General features: G+C 43.7%; 1 protein-coding gene and 1 non-coding gene across 8 annotated transcripts in view; one reads left to right on the forward strand and one right to left on the reverse strand.

Annotated features, from left to right (window-relative positions):
* The window catches only part of Dclk2 (doublecortin like kinase 2), a 130,605-nt gene extending 117,491 nt beyond the window's left edge, over positions 1-13,114 (reverse strand). For all 7 annotated transcript variants that reach the window (XM_036191270.1, XM_036191269.1, XM_036191268.1 and 4 more), the window contains exon 1: positions 11,908-13,114. In XM_036191270.1, the coding sequence (XP_036047163.1) occupies positions 11,908-12,328 (421 nt within the window). In that variant the 5' untranslated portion in view covers positions 12,329-13,114. The remainder of the gene's footprint in view (positions 1-11,907) is intronic.
* Positions 13,115-24,036: 10,922 nt separating this feature from the next.
* LOC118586490 lies at positions 24,037-24,192 on the forward strand. The gene has a single exon (XR_004945369.1). It is a non-coding gene; the product is annotated as a U1 spliceosomal RNA (small nuclear RNA).
* Positions 24,193-25,422: the final 1,230 nt, after the last annotated feature.

The following is a 25,422-nucleotide window of genomic DNA, read 5'->3' on the forward strand; positions in this document are numbered from 1 at the left end:
GGATATGCAAGGAGTTCCAGGCCAGTCTAGGCTACACGGCCAGACCCTGTCTCAAAAATAAACATAAATAGTTCATTCTGATTGAAATAATTGTACCACAAATATATGCATAAAAACAATGAAAATCCTTCTTCTCACGTCAGCCCTCACGCAGCAATCGCCACATCCACACACAGCTGGCTTCCACACTCAGTTGTGATGTCATCCGCTCAATCACAGGAGCACTGCAGAGGAGTGCAGGCCCTGTTTCCCCTGACGGATATAAACTTGAACTATACTTTCAAATGGACAACCTTTCCTCTAGTTTCTTAAATGGGAGCATTAGGTTAAAATGATAGTCATTCCTCACAAAGCTTAATCAGGCTTTTGTTTAAGAACAGCACAAAAGTTATACTACTTGCCTATTCATTTATCAATATCTAAACTTTCTACATTCCAAAATTTCTAAAATTCCTACTGAAAAGCTGTTTATTTTTCCAAGAAATATATAGCTTACTCAATTATTTTAGTGTTGACTTTCTGACATGCAAGGTTACATGCTAAGAATTTCTCTGAGATATAATTTATAAAGAATATATTTTTTAAAGATTTATTTATTTATTATGTATACAGTATTCTGTCTACACATATCCCTGCAGGCCAGAAGAGGGCACCAGATCTCATTACAGATGGTTGTGAGCCACCATGTGGTTGCTAGGAATTGAACTCAGGACCTCTGGAAGAGCAGTCAGTGCCCATAAAGAATATATTATTTCATATATTTAGTACAAACAGATTCTCCTTAATATAGTAACTATATCAGATAAGTCATAAATGTTTTACCAAAACAGTGAAAAGCAAAGCCTGAGGATGAGCTATAATGTCAATATTAACCATTATAAAAGTGTTCTCCAAGTCCTGATTAATAGCAAACCTGAGAGACTCCCAAAGGCACAAGTGAGTGAGACCAGGGGTATGAAAAGAGATGCTTGGGACATGCAATGTCCTTACAGGGGTAGTTGGGGTCTTGCCCGGGAGAAGCAGGAACTGATCCTAAGCTATCACACTGCTTCTACAGCAGCATCTGAAATCTACCCCAACCGTCACCACCCGGAATGTCATCTCCACAGAATCATCTTCACAGTGTGACCATAAGAAAATTGCACAGAATTTCAGAAACAGTTATCAAGTTAGTAGAGCTATGCAATGCCCATGGAGAAAAACATAATGGTGATATCATTTAATTTTATAGAAAAAATCACAGTCATATCAAAAAGGTCTTGCCATTTTTATGTATGATGAAAATTTGATAAATGTTCTGACCCAAAATGTGTAATAGGGGAATATATAAAAAATAACTTTAGTAAGAGAAGGTATTTGTTTCTTAAAAGACAGGGAGATAGTAAGTCGGTGGTAATCCCTTCTCAAAACAAGAAGACAAGACAAGATAAAAGAAAAGAGAGAGAGCAGATCGACTATGTCAATCTCCCTTGATCACCCAGGCCCTGCACAGCTGGCCTGCAGCCTGCAGACCCACTTCCCCCTTACATCTTCATTTTCTTCTGCACACAGGCTCCGAAGACAGAAAAAGAGAGCAAGCCTCTTCACCTGCTTGTGCAGTTACAGGTATTTATAACTCCTTTCCTCTCTCACCTTTTCCCTTCATGTTTTTACCAGAAACATGCAGACCAGTTCGAAAACGTGGAAAGTTAAGATGTCCAGAGAATAGAGCCGTGCTTCCATGGTGTGTGCATACACAAACACACACACACACACACACACACACACACACACACACAAACTGCTTAGAAAATACAGAGTAGGAAAAAGTAAGGCTGATTTATTAGTTTACCGTGTCACACAATTTACTTGGGTTTTCTAACCAAACTGTACACTGGCCAGAATTAGAAAGAATAGCAGTCAGCAAGGTAACACAAAATCCCCTGCTCCGGGTGGGGTGCTGTGTGCACTCTACTTTTGTGCGTTAGGCCTCTGGAGCGTCCCTGCCATCTTCATCTGCTGCAGACACAAAATGACGTGGGTGGCCTCTGTGACCACTCTCTCACACCTCTGAAAGGCAAGCAGAGTCCTCTCCTGAAGCTGCATCCAACTGCCAGGGTAATAATGATGCTTTCCACCAAGGGAAGTGTGGAGACGCTACTGTGGACACAGATGCGAAGAAAGAGGTTTGTCCAAATACTGCGGTTTCTGCACAGAGATCTGGGAGTTTGTCTTAAGACCTAAGAAATGAGCTAAATGTGAAAACAGAAATCCCACTATTGAGACTAAAAATGCATCTCAAGCAATGAGGTGAACTAGCAGACCCACAGTCTGCATTCAGCTCCTCTAAGTGTAAGCCATCCTTGGAGCTCACAATGGGAATTTTAACCGTGTGCTGATCTTCAGGATAAAATGTACTCATCATCCATTGTGGAATACACATCTAAATAACTACTTCTAAATAAAGCACAGTCTCACAACTCCAAAGCTTTAGGCACAAGGTATATAACTTGTCCAGGAGTTAGTCAGGAAAATAAGATAATACCTAATATAAAGGTATGCTCACAGCAAGTTAAGGCCAGAGGACATACACTTCCTAGGAACGCAAGTCAGAGTATACAGCTGGCTCAGTACGCGGCATTCTGAAGCGCATCACATCAATTCCGCACACCAACTCAGCGTTAGGCACTGAAGCGGGCCCAGGAACGGCAGCTTAGTTGGTACACACACAGTGCCTGCCCCTTTATATGGCTAGTTCACATCTTCACAGGTCCTGAGGTTTTCCAGTTCTTCCATGGCCACTGTGCTTGGACAGCACTGGAGGATGAAACCTTTGTGTGCCCTGTCTTTATAAATAGCTTTACGTTACAGTGTAGTTAACATGGAGCTTCTATAATGTGGATGCTAGATATTGATACTTTTATTGTTATTGGTGGTGGTGCTAGAGCAGTGGATCTCAACCTTCCTCATGCTGCGACCTTTAACACAGTTCCTCGTGTTGTGCTGACCCCCACCATAAAACTATTTTCATTGCTACTTCATAATTTTGCTACTGTTATGAATTGTAATGTAAATATCTGATATGAAGGATATGTGATGTGTGCCCCCTATGAAAGGGTCATGGAGTCGTCACGACCCACAGGTTGAGAACCACTGTGCTGGAATCTTGTAAAGCAGTGCTCTACCACAGAGCTACACCCACCCTCCATCCTTATCCTTATTTTCAAGGGATAGAAACATACTCAGGTTTTTTGACATCAGGGGAATATGAGGAACAACGTCTACTGACCTACACAGTAGTACAATGACTACAGTTAACAATAATTAAGTGAAATGTTTCAAGGTCAACAGGAGAGAGGATTCTGAAAGTTCCTAGCACAAACAAAAAAAAATTTTTGAGGTGATAGATACACCAACTCCTTTGACCTGATCATTGCACACTGTGTACATGCATTGAGATATCACACAATACCCTGTAACTATAACTCCTGTGTGTCAATTAAAATCAAATATAGCCAGGTGTGATTATATATGTCTCAAACCCAACATTTGGGAGGCAGAAGCAGGTGGATCTTAGTTTTAGACCAGCCAGAATGACATAGTGAGACTCCTGTCAAAAAAAAAAAAAAAAAGGTAAATATTAAAAAACTGTATAAGTGTGAGGATATTGGAAGAGTTTTGAACTGAAAGATGATTGATGTCTGCAAACACACTGGGGCATCATGAGTGGAGCATCCCTTTACCTGGCTCATCTAAGCAGTGGTTCCCAGCCTCTGTGGTCCTTTAACTATCCTATCTTTCATCCCTTAATCTTGCATGAATCTCACAGCAAAGTTTAGCCCTTGGTTTAAGCAAGTATTAACAATTATGACCGAGATTCATTACAAGTAATGAAAGGTTCAAAAAATAGGCGTTTGTCCAAAAGAGAAAGACAGATGGACAGACAGACCTTCCAAGAATGAGAAAGTTTGGGTCAAATGGGAAAAATAAGTTAGGCAGGGGCAGATGCCTTTAATCTCAGCACTTGGGGCTGGGGGTGGGGGTTGGACATAATTTTGCTATAAGATTCTGAAGACTGTGTATCAAGTATGTCTAGAAGCTGGACTCGTACGTATTTAAGTTTACTCTGAGATTCGTGTGGAACTTTCCAGCTGCTGCCTTGATCACTAAGAGGACAGATATCCCCTGGGTTATTTTTCAAGTTCTTTCACTCACAATGGACACGCACACAACCAGTAATAAATTTCTATGATTTCTTTTCTTCCTCTTGATTCTTCAGGTGAGGCAAAATACTATTAAGAGATGAAGATGATGAGCAAGAAAACGAGGGAACAGGGAGGGGCTGGAGAGGTGGCTCACTGGTTAAGAGCACTGGCTGCTCTTACACAGGACCTGGGTTCAATTCCCAGCACCCACATGGCAGCTCACAACTGTCTGTAACTCCAGTTCCAAGGGGTCCAAAACCCTCACACAGACATACATGCAGGCAAAACATCAATGTGCACAAAACACAAATAAATAAATTATTTTAAAAAGAGGGAAGAGACTAACACTGACTTTAAGAAAGAATTTTATCATTATTATAAAACTAATCTTAAATTTATAAAAGATATTCTAAGAAAGAGCTCAACAACCTAAATTGATCTAAATGTATATTCTGATATATATATAAAACAACAGCAAACCATGGGCATAGCTCAGCCAGTAAGATGGCTGCTTCACAGGCATCAGGATCCAGGCAGGATAGTCTTATGTTAACTTGACCACAAACTAGAGTTACCTGAAAGGATGGAGCCTCCAAAATACTCAGCTGTAGGGCATTTTCTTAATTAGCTATTGATTGGGGAGTGCCCAGCCCATTGAGGGTGGTGCCATCCCTGAGCTGGTGGTCTTGGGTTCTATAAGAAAACAAGCTGAACAAGCCCTGATGAACAAAGCCAGTAAGCAGCACCCTCCATGGTCTCTGCATCAGCTCCTGCCTCAGGTTCCTGCTCTGTTTGAGTTCCTGCCCTGACTTCCCTTCCATGATGAACAGCAATATGGATGGGTAAGCCAAAGAAACCCTTGCCTCCCCACGCTGCTTTTTGGTCACATGTTTCGTCAAAGCAACAGAAACCCTAACTAAGACAGAACCCAAGTTTGATCCTCAGAATATATTTTTTAAAAGCATGGAGACTCACACCTATAACCTCAAAGACGGGTAGATTCTTGGGGTTCCCAGACAGCCCAGTGCCACTTGGCCAAAAGTACATGACATAAGTTATAATCACCTGCAATCAAAATGTAACAAACATAAACAAAAGGTAACATAATAGGTCACAACGAGGCTATTTTAATGTGTTTACTTGAACTGTTAATAAACATTACCCTGTTAAGCAAAAGCATGTAAACTGACCTTACCAAACGACTTTATCAAACGAGTATCTTTCCATTCCTTCTTTCTAGAAAGGTAACAACTTCTGAAAAAATATAATGTAATAAGCATTCTGCTGTAGGCTACTGAGAATTCAGCTGACTAGGCAGCTTGGGTTAGAAAAGAAAAATTGTGTCTTAAGGAAGGTAGGTACATTCAACTAAATTCTAGTCTTAAGATACTTATGATTCAAAGAATAAGAAGTCTCCAGGTGTGATGGCACAAGCCTTTAATCCCAGTACTCAGGAGGCAGAGGCAGGTAGATCTGTGTGATTTTGAGGCTGGCTTGGTTTATATAGTGAGTTCTAAGACAGCCAGCACTATGTAGAAAGACCCTGTCTCGAAAACCAAAACAACAAACAAACAAAAGTCAACTGACTGTATTGAAACTAAATATGGAAAAACATCACTAAAAATAATTTTCAAAATGAGAACAAATGCTAAAGATGAAAAAAATTAAGCCTTAGTTATGGCAGAGTCCTCAAGGCAGGTATTGAAAGTACTAGGTGTTGATAGATTCATTCTAGAATTTATATTTTTGGTTGTGAGCCTAGCCTTTAACGGCTGAGCCATCTCTCCAGCCCTCATTCTAGAATTTAAACACACACACACAATGATTGACGGGCATTAAAAGACAAAATTCAAGTCAGGCATCTTCGACATCAGGGAACTTGACAAATTGTTAAAACATGTACACTGATTTTTTTTTCTAGAAAAACTTATTTGAAAATAGAAAAGGACAAGGATTATTTGCTTTGTACACCATCTTTATTCAAGCAGTCTGGCCAAGTGTCCAGTAGGCTGTCTTAACCAGGAAAGGTCTTTATAAAGCAACACAGCCACCAATGATTTGGCACAAAAGGGTAAATCACACCGTGGCACCAGACCCCATTGCCTTTAATAGTTCCAAGAAGGTGAAAGATCATCCTATAAGGTCAGGATCTGTTATAAAACTAGGTGGGAAGATCACAAGTTCCAGGCCAGCCTGCACTACAGAGTGTAACCCCCATCTCAAAGCAAAACAAAACAACCCCCAGCTAAACCTGCGTACTTCATCTGAACACAACACCCGGCCTATGTGTGTGCACACAAGCACACCGGGGTTGGGAAGAAAGAGGGAGAGAGAGAAAGAGAGAATGTGATGGGGGGAGGGGGGGCTTTCCCTATATAAACTAGACTGCCCCAAACTTGCAATGATACTTTGCCCTCTGCTCCCAGAGTACTGGGGGTACAGATGTGTACCACCATGCTCAGCCTGACCAACATTTTTTGCTCTAAGGAATTTATTTTAAGAGAGAGAATGTGAAGGAGGGGGAGGGAATAGGGGAGAGAACTTGGGTGTGTGAGTGCAGTGACTGAGGAAGCCAGAGGCACTGGATCCCTTGGAGCTGGAGTTACAGGTAGTTAGTTGTTGAGCTGCCCAACATGGGTGCTGGGAACCAAACCTGGGTCCTCTAGAGCAGCCAGTGCTCTTAACCACTGAGCCATCCCTCCAGCCCCAGCCTGACTGACTCTTAAAGGAGACAAGGGGTTAAATGGTCCAGATTATTTATCTCTCCCTCTACAGATGTTACCTAAGATTATGGAACTTTAAGATGAAATAGTCACGTTTAAATCATTTCTGCTGCCAAGTCAAAAATCCATAACCCAAGTGTATTAGTTATTTTCTTCACTGCATAATGAAAACAACTTAAGGAAGGGTTTGATCTGGGCTCCTATTTTGCGGTTACAGTCCATCAAGCCATGTCTACAGGAATACGAGGCAGCTGTATCCACAATCAGGAAGCAGAGGGCAATGAATCCAAGTACTAAGCTGTATTTCTCCAGTTTTTACTCAGTCTGGCATCCCAATGCCACCTACATTTAGAGTGGGACTTCCCAAAGAATCTAGAGACTCCCTTACAGACGTGCCTAGGTGTTTACTAGCTGATTTTTAGATCCTGTCAAGTTGATAATCAATGTTAACTACCAATCATACTAGGTGACTCATAAAGACAGAAATATATTTCTCACGGCTCTGGAGGCCGAGCATCTAGTGAGGGATAGCTCCTGACCACAGCTTCTTCCTACAGCAGAAGCAGACAAGCCCACATGGACCTCCTTCGTGAAAAGAACAGTCCAATCCAGAAGGGCTTTGCCCTCATATCATCTGCCACTTCTCAATGGATGGTAGAGCAAAGCAGCTTAAGGAATGCAAGTTCAAAGCAAATGAGGTGCAGAGAGCTCTGCCTGCCTAGCATGTGCTGATCCCCAGTACTGGAGGGGGGCTGTTTAAAAGGCTCAAGTGTCATGCCTACCTCCTACCACTAGACAAAGAGCTATTTCTTTATCTTCTCTGAGTACAGAGGATAATGCAGCCATGTCTCTCACTAGATATTATAAGTAGGAAGAAGAAATGCACCAAGCAAAATGTCTCACTCAATAATTACAGTTACAACATTTAGTAAATAATGACAGTGGTAAGCAGAAACACCTCTCTCACCCTCTGGGAAAATGGGATGAGGGGGAAGGCCCTAGCCAGACACCTCTTTGCCTACAAATACTGAAGAAAAGAGCTTAATAATTACTGTCAGAAAGATCTAGTTCCCTTTATCACACATAACAGGACATAAAATACCCATGTCCATGGCTTAAAACCTCATGAAATATTGCCCTTGTCTTATAACTCCCAGGATATTACTGTATTATACTCCAATTTCACGACTGTTCTTCCAAATTCTCATTTTCTTCCCCTAATATTTCACTCAAATTTGAAAATTCAAAATTCTTCTTCTTCTGCAAAGGACTTATTATGCAGCTGTGTATGGCACATCTACTTTCCATACTTGAGGAAGAGGGCGGCAAGAGTCACAGAAAGTATTATATAAGAGTCATTTCTCCCACACTGGGAAGTTTGCAAAGATTTTGTTTCCCCCGACTATGAAATGTTACATTAGCTAAAACAGAATCTAATTTTTCAAAATATATACTTTTATAAATATCTTGAACCAACCAACAACCAACATTTATTTGTATAAAAATGTCTTAGAACAAAGTATTAGAACTATTTCCAAGTCAATGCCTTGATTGACTAAGACCCCAGCTCTCAGCCTGCCCTGAGTCTACTGTAGAGAACAGACCCAAGAGGGCACTCATTAGACTACACAGGTGAGGTCCCAACCACCTATAATTCCAGTTCCAGGAACCCTCTGGCCTCTGTGGGTGCTTGTATGCAGCTGGTAAACAAGGCCACACAGTCACACACACATACACAGAGGTAAAAGTAAATAAATTCCTCAGGGACAACAAGATAGCCTCAGTCTGCTGCCAACCCTGATGACCTACATTTGATCCCAGAGAAAGCAGAGTGGTGGACAGAGAGACAGACTTCTAAAAGTTTTCCTCTGTCCTCCACATGCTCAAAGTGGTGTGCATGCCCACACACATACACAGAATGTAATAAAACAAATTGTAAATAGGACAAATTTCTTCACAATTACTTTCAGTAAATGCTCTATCATTTTATATCCCTACAACCAGGTTATGTACAACTTGTGTTAGGCAAAAGGGGACGATGAGCAGAAAAATGTTACAAGCCCTGATCTGGACACCCCAATGGACCTTTAGAGGTACTCCAGCTTGGCAGGCTCAACCTGATTTTCCCACACTCCCTGTCCACCCTGCTTACTCAGCAAAATTAATCCAGAAAGCTGGATAAACCAACTAGCTGGCTTAGGAACCATGCTGGAGGAACACTGTCCTACACCAGGTCAGCTCCACCCTCCAGAGACTTTCAAGGTCAAGGGCTGGAGAAAAGAAATCTGGGCCATGCCAATTTCCTTTGTCATCTGAGTTCAATGGGCTGGTGGCTAGGATGGAGCCTTGCTGTCTTGAGTAAAGCTCTCTAGTCTTCACTGAAGACAAGTTAGCTTTGTTTCCATCACTCCTAAAGTATGCTTGTTGGCCTGGGACAGCAAACATTTTTTGACAACTGACTCACGTGAAGTGGCCTGACCACATGGGCAGCCCTGTACTCTCCCTGATGTAAGTAACTTAAGAGAGCTGCCTGGCTCGGTGGGATAATCTGAACACTGGAGCACATGATTGTAACTGAAACCTGAAACTCCCTATGTGTATATGCGTGTCTGCATGTATGTAGGCACACATGAGGACATGCATGTGGTAGGCTGAGGCTGATGCTGGGTCTTATCTTCAATCACTCTTTCACCTTAATTAAGGTGGGGAGGTGTCTCTTGATTAAACCCAGGGCTTACTGACATGGTCTCAGTAGTCAGCTGGGGATCTCCTGACTCTGTCTCACAAAGCTAGGATTACAGGCAACCTCCACATCTACCAGCATGTATGTGGGTTCTGGGAATCCAAATTCTGTTCCCCATGCTTGCATGACAAACACTCTTTAAAAAAAAAAAAGAAAAGAAAAAAGAAGGCTCAATGTTAAAGACAAGTTCTCACTATGTATCCCTCCCTGGCTGGCTTGGAACTTACTATTTAGACCAAGCTGGCCTTAAAGTTTTGATGATCCTGCAGCAGCCTATACTTCCGGAGTTCTGGGATCACAGGTATGTGCCACAGTTCAATTATTACAGACATCTTTCTACTATAACCAAAGAAGTTTAATTTTCCTCTTTTACAGTCATTTTATATGATGAAAACTGCTTGAATCAAGTCAACAAAGGCACAGAAACCATTTGTTGTACCATTATTTACAATGTGGTGCAACTGTTCGGACTGTATGTACAGTCAGTGTTTGCTCAAATCTCCATTCTCCAAATTACCAGCAAGTGAAAAGACTTCAAGGAAATTTCCCAACCACCTACTCGAAGTGACTCAGAAGGCCACCCATCATCCCCTAGGATTCAATAAGTAACAGGTATTTTCATTAATCCAGAAAATGCTCTTAACTTTCTGATGACGACAGTCATTTCTGAAGCAGTTGAATTTTACTTAACAATACCTTGTCGAAATAACTTCAGAAAAGGACAGTAAAATAATTAGCCATCTGGAGGTAGTTTAGGTACACCACCTGAGGACCTGTGCGTGACAAGTGCGTGGCAGTGTTGAGTCTTTCTCTGGGCTGCTACTTTGACGGTCAGGCAGAAATCTGGTTTCAGAAAGTTTTCAGAAAACTGGAGACAGGCAGATCTCTGTGAGTTCAAGGCCAGCCTCTTCTACATAGTGAGTTCAAGGACAGCCAGAGCTACATAGTGAGACCTTGTCTCAACAAACAAAGTAATGTGGTCCTCTCAATGATGTTATCTTCATTTAACGGACACACCTACAGATTTCCTGCCCTCTTCTTCTAGCCTTTAAAACCAGAACTCACTAAGACAAAGTGTTAGTTAGCCTCCTCCTACTGATAACTTATACACAAGAAGACAACTTAATTTTTATTGGGTTGTCATGTAGCCAGAGCAAGGGTACCATCTGATAAAACTAACAGAGAAACTCACACTTTGAGGATCCCTCAGAATGGCCACCTTATTATTTTTTAGAGGTGAACTGTAAAAGAAAAATCATAAACTGAGGGCTATTAGAAATTAGTAACCCTGGCATGCATGCTGCTTACATTTCCTCATCTGCTAAAGGGAGAAAATGACTTTGGAACATATAAGCTCATGCTGAAATAAGAAAACCGGTTCGGGGATCAGCTTCTTCCCTCTTGTTGCTATGACTACAAGGGATGCCCTATTTGCACTAAGATGCCTGAGAGGTAACTCCATGTAAACGTACACACTGAGGGATCTGCCAGGATTACTAATTCCTAATAGGCCTCTGCTGCTGGTTCCCTAGACCCTAGAAAGCAGTATAGAATCACCTTGATTCACCTCGTTGCCGACCAAATGTGGAAAGTCCTTTAAACACGGCTAGTTTTCCATTTTGGCTACACACTGGATTCATCTGAGCAACTTTCAAAACTCTAAATGCCCAAGTCATACCCTAAACCAAGCACATCAGAATATCTAAGGGGTGGGGCCAGGCACCTATATTTTTAAAAGCCCCCAGTATGGTCCAAGATGAAGCCAAGGTTGAGACCTGCCATGTTGGATCGCCCCTCTTGATTTCAAGTGACTTCTGCCACAAGGGAAAAGCCAAGCAAGTCAGAACCACAGCTGTGCCCAGAAAGTGTGCGGGATCCCAAACACAGGGACAGCTCAGGTGCTGCTCTGGACTCCAAGGGTTTGCCCAGCGCCTCACTGGAGGACCACGCTTTCCAACAGTTTGCCCACCCAGCCAAAATAAGCTGGCTAATTTTAGAGGTACCATGGTCTGTATTTGTCCCTAACCGTTAGAATGTTCTTCCCTTTTAAAAGGCAAATCTCCTGGGAAGGAGAGAGCATGTGTGCACCCCGGCCCAACACAAACTACAGAGGGGCAGAGAATCCCCGTGGCTGCCTAGAAAGCGCCCGGCAGGCTGCGGGGCGCCGGGCGGGGGAAGCGCGCAGCGGCCGGCAGCCACTGCACCTGCCGCTGGGCCCTGGGCCCCACCTGCCGCGCCTTGCCCGCCCCCCTCCTACCTTCCAGCAGCTCGTCCAGGCTGGTGACCTTCCGACTGCCGTCTATGGTGTAGATTGTGCGGACGCCCTGCGGCAGGTTCACGTTGTCTGACAGCGAGCGGGTGAGCTCCATGAGGAGCGCATCGAAGGAACGGAAGCGGTCGCTGGAGATGGCAAAGACCAGGCCTTTGAAGTAGCGGTCCCCATTCCGGTAGAAGCGCGCCTTCTTGGCCTTCTTCTCCGAGCTGAGGGCCTGCAAGGTCCGCGTGCGGTAGAAGCTGCAGTGAGCACTGTGCGCCGGGCTGGGGATGAGCCCATTGCCCTTGGGGCCGGAGCTGCCGCTGCCCCCGGAGGAGCTGGGAACCCCTCTCCGCGACCCCGGCCGCGGCCTTTTGTCCCGTTCTTCAAAATGCTCCAGCTCAATGCTCCTGGTGCTGGCCATCGCGGCTGCTCAGAGAGCTCTCCCACAAATAAAGGAATTAATAAAGGAACCGTCCCCGCCGCCCCGGCCGCAGCGCGCCGCGATCTGGGCGCTCCGGCCTTAAAGCAGCGGGACACCTGGCTCGGGCATGCGGGCCATCGTGCTCGCAGGTGGGCCGGCTCAGCCAGCTAAAGGCGGCCGCGGCGCGCAGCTGCCCAGCTCATTGTCCCGCGCGCCCTCTCGATCGCCGCCGCCGCCGCAGCCTCCAGCTGGGGAGCCCCACGCCCCCCAAGCGCCTCCTTCGCCCGGCCACGCCTCACAACTAGCGCGCGGGCAGCGGGCCCGGAGCCGCCAAGTTGAACGGCCCCGAGGCTGGCCCCCGGTTCGCGTCCGGCCCGCGCTGAACCGAGGAAGGAAGCGGAGCGGGGCGGGGGAAGAGGAGCGAGCGTGGGCGAGGCGCCTCGGGATCGGTTCGCGCGGCCTGGGGACCCGGGGTTCCCGCCGCCGCCGCCGCCTCCGCCGCCTCGCGCGCACCCAAGGCCCGGTCCACGGCCACTGAGCGTCCTGGCTGAGCCGGGTTCCTCAGGCCGCGCCCGGGCCCTGTGGGAAGAGCGCAGCCGCCTCCTACGCGCGCACGCCTGCGAGCATCCGCGCCCTCGGCCGCCTAGCTGCCTGTCAGGGCCTGGACCCGGGAGGACACCTTCTGTCCCTCCAGGGACCTCACCAACTACACGGAGAGGGAGGAGGTGACCGGGAGGGCGGCGCCGCTCCAGGAGCGGCTCGACGGTCCGAGGCCGCCCCGCCCGCCAGGCTGCCGGAGCTGCGCGCTCCCGGGCGTGGCCGCGCTGCGCGCACCCGCAACCGCGGTAACTGGGCACAAGCCAAAAAAACTACAAAGGAAGGAGACTCAAGGGCAGCCAAGACATCCTTAACCCGCCTCCCGGGGAGGAACCGAGGCCAACCTAGGGCCAGAAATACAAAACATAGCACTAGGTTTGGGCGCGATGTTCATTTTTTTTAAATAAACGACCGATGCATTGTTGTATTTAAAGATCCTTGGGGTGGGGGGAATCCTTCACACTTTTTATTGCAGATTCTATAACGCGGTAGTTCCTGTAACTTTGAATGAATAAATGACTAGAAGTTATTGGTTCCGGGAAGGTTGATTTAATCAAATATTTGTGGAAAGCTTGCCAGTTGTCAAACATTAATCCCATCATTGGGGATGTTGAAGCAGAGAATGGAACCCCTGTGCTCTTCCTCACGCTTGCACATGTTCAATCTGAGGTTCTCACTGAAGTGGACTGACAGACATCCATCATACAGAAACTCTTTAGCAGTGTCTGGCCCACAATAAAAGCGTGTTTCCAAAATGTTTTGGTTGTTTTACTTTGGCGATGAAGCTCAAAGACATTTGGCCCTAATCTGACATATGAAATGAATGATTCAGCACCTGGTTCTGCGGCAGCACTAGACAGCAGCTCAAAACTGTCCTTGAAGGTACGATGACAAAAAGGCTTTGCTTATAAAGGGCTGCTGTCCTGGAACCGTGTGAAGCAGGGATGAGTGGAAACAATCTTCAGCACCGTTGAAGCAAACCACTTTTCATAAGGTATTTAATGACTATCATACCGATCAAGATCAAGTTGGCCAAAACTTGAGAGCTGATGGAGAGGAAAAAATTGTTCCATGGGCATCCAAGATGACTCAGTTATTGGTGAAATTATTAAGGCCACTCCACGTAGTTAAAAGGGAGGTTTATTTTGTGGGGTAACTTACAAATGAAGGGATAGATTGCAGGGTCTGGGAAAGGTATGGCGCAGTCCGGCGGTGTTCTCTGGAGAACTCTGCTCCGTCTACCTCCAGCGTCCAGGGTCCTGTAAAAGAGAATCCTCTCCTCTTGATCCTGGGTCTTCAGCGTCTTCCCTCAGCCCCACTTTGTAGGTGTGACCATTACCGAAGCCTCAATGGGGATTGGAACTTCCAGGCCAAGGCTGGAATGGCTACCCACTACACTCAGAAGGTAAGGGTACTTGCTGCCAAGCCTGATCACCTAGGCATGATGGCCAGAGCCTATGTGGTGAAAGGAAAGCATGCATTCCTGCAACTTGTCCTCTGCCCTCCGCATGCATCCATGGCATACAACACGACAAAAAAAAAAAAAAAAAAGTAAAAACTTTTGAGAGAAAAAGATATTGTTCCTTGTGGTGGTATTATGTTCCCCGAAATATTGTGCACCCTAATAAACTTATCTGGGGTCAGAGACAGAACAGTCACAATATTAAACATAGAGGATAGGCAGTGGTAGCACATGCCTTTAATCCTAGCATTCCAGAGGCAGAAATCCATCTGGATCTCTGTGAGTTCAAGGCCACATTGGAAACAGCCAGGCATGGTGACTCACGACTTTAATCCCAGGGAGTGATGGTAGAAAACAGAAAGATATATAAGGCTTGAGGACTAGAAACTAGAAGCATTTGGCTGGTTAAGCATTTGGCTGGTTAAGCATTTAGGCTTTGAGCAGCAGTTCAGCTGAGATTCATTCTGGATGAGGACACAGAGGCTTCCAGTCTGAGGAAACAGGATCAGTTGAGAAATTAGTGAGGTGAGGAGGCTGTGACTTGTTCTGCTTCTCTGATCTTCCAGCATTCACCCCAATAACTGGCCTCGGGTTTGATTTTATTAATAAGACCTGTTAAGATTCCTGCTACATGGGTTGGGGATTTAGCTCAGTGGTAGAGAGCTTGCCTGGCAAGCACGAGGCCCTGGGTTGTTCGATCCTTAGCTCAAAAAAAAAAAAAAAAAAAAAAAGGAAAAAAGAAAATTCCTGCTACAGTTCCTGCATTCCAATACTAATGCAAACAAATTGGGGGCAGGCAGACTTCAAGGAGACAAGGACCAATTAATCTGGCTTGCCTTATGGTTTAAAATTTATAGACCTGTAACAGATTTTCCTGTTTCAAGAAACTGCAGAATTTCCTCAGTAAGATGTTTAAAACTGGCGTTTCCCTTGTTGGGGTAGTCGCCTTCTTCTCAGAAACAGTCTGAACTGCTAGTTGTTCACCTAGACTGGCAAATAGACCCCCTGAAAGCCAGCATGACCTTATCTCTCTGGTGGTTGTGAATTTCCTCCATACTGTTTTGTCATTCCGCTTAACCTAACATTTACCTGAATAAAAATTGGGGGGGGGGGGGGCAGGGGGAGATACTTCAAATATGTTCCATTTCTCGGCTACAGGCAATTCAAGAAATTAAATCTCAAAATATTCCCTCCCTCTTCCACATTAGAAATGACTCTTTCTGCTCTTAGTACATAATAATTTATAATCACAGACTATCGAGTGGGTGTAAAAATTCCACTGACAATCTGCAATAAGAATCTTCTAGAAACTTCTTGCAGAAAAGCTCAACTTGGCAGAAAGCAAAGGACTATTGTTGGTTCTCCACACTTCTCCTTTGGACCCCCCAGGCTAGCAATGCAATTTAGAGCCGTCTCTGGCATTCTGCTTAGTGCCTAGTATTCCCAAAGTCTACATTGCCCAGGAAAGCAGAATGCAGATGTTCATGTGGTAGAATCTGTTTAAATAAAACTTCATTTAATACTCCACTAAGTGGCTTTATATTAAAAAAAAAAAAAAAAAAAAAAACCACTTGCCCTGACTATTTCCCAGTTTTACCTCTTGTTACTCTATTTCTCAAAGGCCTTGACATGTCTCCATCTTTTTTGGCCCCAGGCTTCTGCTTTGAAAGGCAGTTTTCCAGCTAGTCCATTACTTATTAGGCTGCAAGCACTTTGGAGATGTGCTGTCTCATGTTTTCATTTCTGTTCACTGTGTGCCCAGCACTTTTCCCAAGAGCAAAAATGATGAAGTAACTGTTTCTTAGTGGAAGAGCCTGGGAACCGTGGCCTTGAGTTTTTGAAACAAAGCACAATTTTTAATTTCGTAACCTTTAATGATTATAAATCCCACTGTTTCCCATTAAGCTTTAATGGGAAAGAACATACAGAGGTCAGGAGGACTTTCCTAGCCCTGCCCCATAACCAGTATCCGGATTGGAACAGGGCTGGGAGAGGTGATTTTCTCATTTGTTGCTTCCTCAAGGAGGTCTTGTGTCCTTTCATACCCGATTCTTGCACCACTTAACATCCATATTTATAGAAATGTAGCTGTTATTTTCCACAATTTGTTGTTAATAATGTCAAAAGTAAAAGTCCACGGAAAAGTACTCCGGTACTCACTTTTGCTTCTAGAGATTCCCATTTCCCAGAGCCAACAGGGAATTAGTTTTGTGGTGAGAAGAGGAGGTGGAAACCGGCTAGGCAGTTTAGGGGCAAGAACTCCAAAAGCAGAAGCTCCAGGAGCATCCTTGCTTCTCTGGCCAGGGGAGCTGAGGGGAGCACCAGTTTATTACTGCTCTTAGATCACCCTTGCCTGTAGGCACCAGGGACAAGTGGGCCTGAAACTCCAGATCAGACACAGTCCCTCTGGACAGCTTCAGAGTTGGACCCTAGATTTTAAGGTGAAATGAGTTATATCTACTCCCCAATTTCAACCCATCTCCTAAATGAAGAGACAGGAATGTCACTGTAGCCTTGATCAGGGCTCCATGGTAACCAAGGGAGAGCTATTCCTCTGGCCTGGGTGGGAATTTAACATTCCAAACTCTCCAAAACAGAGTCCTGGCTAAGACATCACACCTCAAAAAGGATGATTCACTTTAAGGCATGCTAAAAAGATGGGGAGATGAATTATTCAGTTAAGGAAATAATTTACATTTCCTTCCCAGAATGCCTGCCCCTGTGCAGTCACATAACGGAGCCCCAGCTGTGAGTTTGGGTTAAGCCTGCTTACTTTTCTGAATCATACAGAATAGCTACTTTCCCTTTTTCTTTCTTTAAATTTTATTTTTTCAATCTTATTATCTTTAAAATGTTAAAATTATTATTATTACTAATTATGATGATGATGATATTCATCAGTGCCTAGATGTGCTTTCCTGGATACTCTGGGCTCTCTCTCTTTTTCTGAAGCTATTGCCCCAACCCTTTCCACATCTGTTCTTGACAGCTCCTCCAGAGAGCTGCTGAGATTTACAGCTTGCCTGCCCTGGGGTTTTGTTTGTTTGTTTTTAAATGCTAACATAGCTTCCTTCTGAGTCCATTTTTAAATTATTTTATTAACAAAACTCAAAACCTTAGACAGAGACTCAAAACTTTCCTCGATAACATGGAACCCTCCTAACAAACATCCTCGCATTCCCAGTGACATTTGTAGTTTGGGCTTTATTTACAATCCAAAATAGAATAACTTGTTTTAAGACCAGCCATGATTTTAGTGTTTTCCTCTTGTCAGGAGCTCACTCAGTGTTTACACCAATGCTGAAAGTGACAGACTGCTCACGTCACTGTACCTGCTGCCCTGAGATGGTGTGGGAATACTTAAAGAATAATGACTTTCTGATGATTAATTAGTAGCCATGATTGGGTTAAAGAAACAGATTATAGACAAGGAAACATTAAGCAGCAGAGACTGAATTGCTTCGCTGAGCTACCTTAAAAAAAATGTTCATTTCAAGCTTTCAAAGCCTATTAATCACAAGGTGGCCTGTCTTCATTAACTGAGAGTTTAAAATGAATGCTTTTTAAATTTGTAGTAGGCTTCTAATGCAAATTAGCTGATTATTTCAGCTCAAATGTTCAATACTCCCCATATCTGAAATATCCAAATGTTAAAATAATACATTTATCTTACTTATGGAAACAGCAATATTATTCAGATTTGTTCAGTATTCTTTAATAAGTCTACATTCATTTTACTGGGATGCACTTAGATTTAAAAGCAGTCCTGCATTTCCCACAACACTATCAGCCTATCTGAAACAACAGATAAGGGTCGTGGTTTGCTGCATGTATGAAAAATTTTCCACATACACGTATGTGTATATCTATGCATATGCACATACATATATGACAATAGCTTAACATTTATGTAAAGAGGTTGTTAAGGTTTAGATCTTATATGTCCCCTGCTGTCTCACATCTTAAAGGCCTCATTGCCAGCCTGTGGCATGAGGTCATGCAACCCTCAGGAGGTGGGGCCCAAAGGAAGGAAGCTGGGTCACCGGGTATGTATGTGTCCTTCAAAGGGGCCTTTTGCCTTTCCCCTCTCTCTCTTTGCTTTGTGGCCAGTGTGAGGTGACCAGCTTACCTCCCACTTACCTCCTTCTCTCTGTGCTGTTCTGCCTTAACACAGGCCAAAACAATGGTGCCCAGCACCCACAGATGGGAACCTCTAAAAACCAAAGCCAAAATAACCCTTCCCTCCTTTTCCATTGGTTACTCTGGCACTTTGTCACAGCAGTGGAAAGCCTATGCTCAATTGTATTTATCTCAATGTCACTGATATGTTCACCTCTATAGTTTGGTAACAGTATAAAATTACATTTCTCTGTAACGTAATTTCATTTACTAATATTCTCCCTAGAATTCCTCTAGAATTCTGTGCTGTCTGTGAACTCCTGGGGTCTTTCATGGTTTACAAGCTCAGTCCCAGTCAGGCCTAATGGCATGGCCTGCACTTCTGCCTAATCATGAACCTGAGACAGGAGAGTCACAGATGCAAGGTCTGCCTGGCCTATAGAGTAAGTTCAAAGCCAGCCTGGGCAAGTTAGTAAGGCTTTGTCTCAAACTAATTAAGAGAACAGGCCAGGTGGTGATGGTGCACACCTTTAATCCCAGCACTCAGGATCCAGAGGCAGGTGGATCTCTGTGAGCTTGAGGCCAGCCTGGTCTACAGAGAGTTCCAGGATGGCCAGGGCCACACACAAAGAAACCCTATCTTAAAAATGAAACAGGAGAGAGACAGAGAGAGAGAGAGAGAGAGAGAGAGAGAGAGAGAGAGAGAGAATGGAGAGTGGCAGAAAACTTGCATGCACAAGGCCATAAGTTCAATCACTAGTAGTATAAAAAATTAAAAATAAATGTGTAAACCAAATAAGAATAAATAAAAAAAAAAAAAAAACAGTCTAGCATCCTCATTAGGAGAAATCTATGAGTCAACCCTTTGCATTCCTTGGTCCCAACTGCCATGTTCTTAATACCTTACACTGCTACATCATTCCTTGTGTCCAAAGTTGGGCTCTGAACATGGCAACCACTTCTGAAGGGATGTTTTCAGAAGGAAGGGGACCCCTGACCTTGCTAAAACATATGAAGTTGTAGTAATAATTGTGATGTACGTGAACAAAGGTTTGTTCCAAGATGACTTACTGTGACCACTTAGAATGATTGGCTTCAAAATGCTCAAGTTCTAGCTTTAAAAGTATTAAACCGTGTTCCTACATGATTAACAGATATGTGGAAAATGGAGTCTGTTGAAGTCATTATAAGTAACTATCTTTTCCATTCTTGCTTGTTAAGGGCTTGCTTAATTTCTTTAGCCTTCTTAAATTCCTTTGCTGGGACTCTGAGCCAGGTTATGTAAATGATAGGTACTACCACAAGCCATTATTAACAGCTCCATTGTTTTTCCATGGCACTGAAATCACCTATTTCCTTCTCTACGTGGTTTACCAGCCGTGTAACGTAATTCTGTGGCATTTTTTTACTGATCTTTTTTAAAATTAGATTTATTCATTTTATTTTACGAGTGCTTTGCCTATATGTATGCATTGCACCACCTGCATGCTCGGTGCCCAGGAAGGTTAAAAGAGGGCACTGGATCCCTGGAACTGGAGGTTGTGAACTTCCATGTGGGTGCTGAGAAAAAACAAAACAAAACCCAGGTCCTCTACAAGAGCAACAAGTGCCCTTAACTACTGAGCCATGTCTCCAGCCTAGTAACAAATTCTTACAATAACTTAGAATGATACAGAAAAGCCCACAGAAAAATGCCTTGATACATTTCTATATACAACCTCCTTATGTTTTAATCTTAGTCCAAGCAGTGTCTTTGACATTAGACCTATTGTTTGGATAGGTAGATAAAGCTGACATCTTTTCTGCTTTTCTAGCGTGATCACAGAATCCCCGAAGCACAAATTTTGCCCCAACTTGGGTTTTGTTAGTCGAATAAAACCATTTGCCAAAGTGGAAGTCCTCCAGTGAAGACGCTGGAGTCCATGTATAGATCTCTCAGTCTGTGACCCCAAATCTCAAGATTTTCAAATAGATGATGTGTAAAGTTTGGGGGCTATAGACGTAGCTCATGGTAGAGGACTAACCTAGCTTGGACAAGGCTCTGGGTTTAGTCCCCATCACTGGAAGGAAGGAAGGAAGGAAGGAAGGAAGGAAGGAAGGAAGGAAGGAAGGAAGGAAAGAAGGAAGGAAGGAAGGAAGGGAAGGACAGGGTGGGGGCAAGAGAAAAGGGAGGGAAAAAAGGAGAAATTCATCCATATCTAATATGAAAAAAAAAAAGTCCATTATGGCATTTGGAAAAAGGAATTACTGAAAAGGTTGCTGGTGATTTGTTTTTAAGCACAGGTTTATTCGGAGCAAAACAAAGCCGTTTGGATTAGTTACTCATCTGTTGCTGGGATAAAACACCATGACCAGCCAGTGGCAGTGGTGAAGCACGCCTGTAATCCCAGCACTCAGGAGGCAGGGGCAGGTGGATCTCTGTGAGTTCAAGGCCAGCCTGGTCAAAGAGTGAGATCCAGGACAGACAACTACACAGAGAAACCCTGTCTGGAAAAACAAAAACAAAAACAAACAAACAAAAACCAAAAAAACCAAAACAAACAAAACAAAGAAAGAAAGAAAAGCAACAACAACAAAACACCATGACCAAAGCAATTTATACAAGAGCTTATTTTGGCTTTCGGCTCCAGAGGGTTAGAGTCCATAATCTAAAGCAGGAAGCAGACAGAGTGGCAGGAAGCTGAGAACGTCTTGAACTGCACCCGGAAGCAAAAAGTGAACCTGAAGTAGCAAAGCTTTCTCCTCTCAATGCCCACTCCAGTAACATACTCCTCCAGCAAAGCCACACCTCCTAAGCCCACCCAGATCCCCCGCTGGACACCAACTGCTCACAGACTATGGGAGATGTTTCTCGTTCAACCCACCACACTCTTGAAATTCAAATTAAACCATGAACAAATGTTATCAGTCAGCTGTGACTATTTTTCTCCTATCTTAGTTTGGTTTTAATCTTAACCAGCATACTCAAAACTATTTTATCCTAAGATTTGATCCTTTAAAAAATTTTTTTTTCTAACTGGGTTTGTAGCTCAGTTGCTAAGTGCATGCCTACTATGCACAAAGCCCTGGGTTCAATCCCAACACCATATAAATGAGTAGGGATATGTGTACCTGTAAACTGTAGAGGTAGGGTGTAGCAGGAATCTTAACAGGTCTTATTAATAAAATCAAACCCGAGCCAGGTATTGGGGTGAATGCTGGAAGATCAGAGAAGCAGAGCAAGCCACAGCTACCTCACTTTGCCAATTCCTCATCTGATCCTGTTTCCTCAGTCTGGCAGCTTCTGTGTCCTCATCCCAATGGCTCTCAGCTGAACTGCTGCTCAAAAGCCTGAATGCTTAACCAGCCAAAAGCTTCTAGTTTCTGGTCTTCACTCCCTGGGATTAAAGGCTCACTTCTTGGGATTAAAGGTGTGTGTCACCACGTCTGGCTGTTTCCAATGTGGCCTTGAACTCACAGAGATCCAGAGGGATTTCTGTCTCTGAAATGCTAGGATTAAAGGCGTGTGTGCCACCATTTTCTAGCCTTTGTATCTAGTGGCTGTCTGTTCTCTGACCCCAGACAAATTTTTTAGGGTGCACAATATTTTGGGGAACACAATACCACCACAGTAGGGGATCAAAAGTTCAAGGTTGTCCTTGATGGGCAGTGAGTTTGAAGCTAGCCTGGTCTGCATGAGACCTTGTCTCAAACAAGCAAACAAAAACCAGAACAAACTCTTTTCTAATAAGCTCAAACTGATAGAGAAGGAGCAAAATCAAAATAAAGATTTCTTTTTTCTGAATCAATGGAGAATAAGTAGCCAACATAATGCCTCATCATCCTTAAATAATTAACTAAGTATTTTCTATAAATAAGAACATTCCCCTACACAGCACAATGTAACTATCAAACCTAGAAAAGTACCATTGACAAGCTATTACCATCTAGTCTTCAGAACTCATTGGAATTTTATCAGGTGTCCTGCTGATGCCTTCTAAACAAAAGAACCCACTCCAGCAGCTCAGCTGTGTGTAGTGGTCATGTCCCTTTTGTGACCCTTAGGGTAGAACATGTCCATGGTCTTTCTTAGCCTACCACAACCATGGCACTGTTGAAAGATGACAGAACAATTATTTTTGTAGAATGCCTCAACTTGGGATTTGTCTTTTTTCCACAGCATTAGGTTTAAAATGTGTGTGTGTGTTTAACAGGAAGTCTGCAGATGCTGCTGCACGCTTCTCGTAATAAGCTTTGGAGGTTCAATTCCCGTTTGTCTCATCACATTTGAAGAGTTACCATCATGCAACTTCTCTGTGGTCGATACCTGCTGTCTTAAAGGGTGTCTGTTGCTGAGATGAAACACCATGACCAAAAGCAACTTGAGGAGGAGAGGGCTCATTTCACTCACAGTTCCGCAGAACATTTCATCTTCAAAAGCAGTGAGGGCCAGAACCTGGAGGCAGGAGCTGATGCAGAGGCCATGGAGGGAGTGCTGCTTACTGGCTTGCTCACCATGGCTTGCTCAGCCAGCTTTCTTATAGAACCCAGGACCACCAGCCCAGGGGTGGCACCACCGACAACGACCTGGGCCCTCCCACATCAATCACTAATTAAGATCTTATGGAGGCATTTTCTCAGTTGAGGTTCCCTCCTTTCAGATGACCCTAGATGGTGTCAAGTTGACATAAAACCAGTCAGCACACCTGCTTTGAAGGAAGGCAAGCTGTAACTTCCATGAATACCTTCTTCATCCCCCAACTTTCAATTTACTCATTTACCTAATCAGTTTTGACTCAGACTGTTATGGATTAAATATAAAATGTCCATTACAGGATTATACTTTGATTGCTTGGTCCCCAGATGGTAGCCTGATTTGGGGAGGCTATGGAAACTTTAGGAGGTGGGGCCTAACTTGGGGAAGTAGGCCACTGAGGCATGCCTTTGAAGATTGTACCTAACCACCAGTTTTGACTTCTGATCCACCAAGAAGTACAGAACACCTGTGCCAGCACAGTCCACACCATGATGTTCTGTCCAAACCCATGGGACCAAGAAACCACAGACTGAACACTCTGAAAGCAAAAGTTATCTTCAATTCCCAAACTTTCTACTGGGCATTTTGTCACAGGGATGAGAAAGACAGTGTATACATATCCTATCTTATTTCATTACTATCATTATTTATGCTAATGTCCAAATTATCTCCAATTTAACTAGCACATTCATGATGACCCATGTGCTTTTGTCCTGTCGCAGATCCATGCTGAACATTACTCTGACCCAGGAATCTGTCATTTCTCTCACTTGAATTGGAGAATGGTGTTTGGAGGCCAGTGTTTGGACAATTGGTGTTACCCCTGCAGTTGGGCTGCAGGTGCTCTGGGCTTTGCAGTGGACAGAGTCAGGCACTGACTACCTCCACAGGAGCAGAAGTCGACCTTGCTGGCCACAGTTAAGGGTGTTAGCACTTAACTGTCTGGGAAGAGAACAAGAAAGAAGAAACTAAAGTTTATTTCTCAACGTTGTTTTACTCAATGTGACTTTTAAAATATTCACTTGGCTAGGGGGATATGATGATCAAGAAGGTGGTTTTCCTAGGGTGAGACTCATTCATTGTATTTGGGATTTGCTGACTCTCACAATTTCCCCAAATACAGAAAATTAAACTGCATAATTTTCTGTAGTGAGGTACTTCATTCCCTCCCCCGCCCCTGAAAAAAAATATAATGAACAGAATTCCAGTGAGCTACTTGCTCCTCTTGGTTGCCTCACATCTTTCTCCTGCTTTGGATAGCATCCCTTGATGTTTACTGTAGTGAAAGGTCTTAGCACATATACATTAGGCTACACCAACTTTACTCAGGGCTCCAGGGTGAGCACGTGACTGCATGTTGGACAGATGGTGACATTCTCCTTCCAGTAGTGACTAGCATCACCTTTTTTCCTATCAGTTTCCAGAAACTTTCTTGCTCTGAGTTCTGCATGTATTTCACCAACAAGCTGTTACCCTTCAAAATGTACCCTCAAAGAACGTATATGAGCCTGTACTAATGGCTACTCTAACCTAGAACTCTCTTAGATCTAATAAGCGATTACACTGAAGTGTCAAGATACACAAGCAACATGCAAAAAAAAAAACAGTAAACACTTTATATGCCAGAAGCAAACATGCTAAGAGAGAAATGAGGAAATCAGCTCCATTTGTAATGGCTTCCTCTGTGAGAGCTGTTGAGAAGGACTCAGAGAGAGCAAAGCACACCTTCTTCCAAAGAGAGAAACTGATGTGGAATGTCGTTCTGTATGCTGTGAATGTGTGTTGCTCTGATTGGTTGATAAATAAAACGCTGATTGGCCAGTAGCCAGACAGGAAGTATATGTGGGATAAGCAGACAAGAAAAATTGTGGGATGAGGAAGGCTGAATCAGGAGATGCCAGCCAGACAGAGAAAAAGCAAGATGTCAAGGCAGAACTGAGGAAAGGTACCAAGCCACATGGCTAAACATAAATAAGAATTGTGGGTTAATTTAAGTGTAAGAGCTAGTCAGTAATAAGCCTGAGCTAATGGCCATACAGTTCATATTAATATTAGCCTCTGTGTGTTTATTTGGGTCTGAGCAGCTGTGGGCCCCCAGGGCGGAACTGGAGCAAACTTACAACTATAAGAAACAGAGAAAAATTTTTTGAAATCCACAGCAGAAGTAAAAGGATACATCTTACAGAGCTCAATATCTAGAATTATATACAAATAACTCTAAAAAAGAGAAACAGAAAAACAGTCTTAAAATTCATTTGAAAACACAAAACACTTCAGAGAGCCAAAGCCTTCCTGAGCAAAAAAGAGTAATTCTAGAGGTATCACCATGACATGTGATTTTGAGACATACCAATGAGTCACAGTAGCAAACCCAGCATGACACAGGTACAGACACAAACA

Source organism: Onychomys torridus, chromosome 6 (genome assembly GCF_903995425.1).
Source record: "Onychomys torridus chromosome 6, mOncTor1.1, whole genome shotgun sequence".
In the NCBI taxonomy this organism is placed as follows: Eukaryota; Metazoa; Chordata; class Mammalia; order Rodentia; family Cricetidae; genus Onychomys; species Onychomys torridus.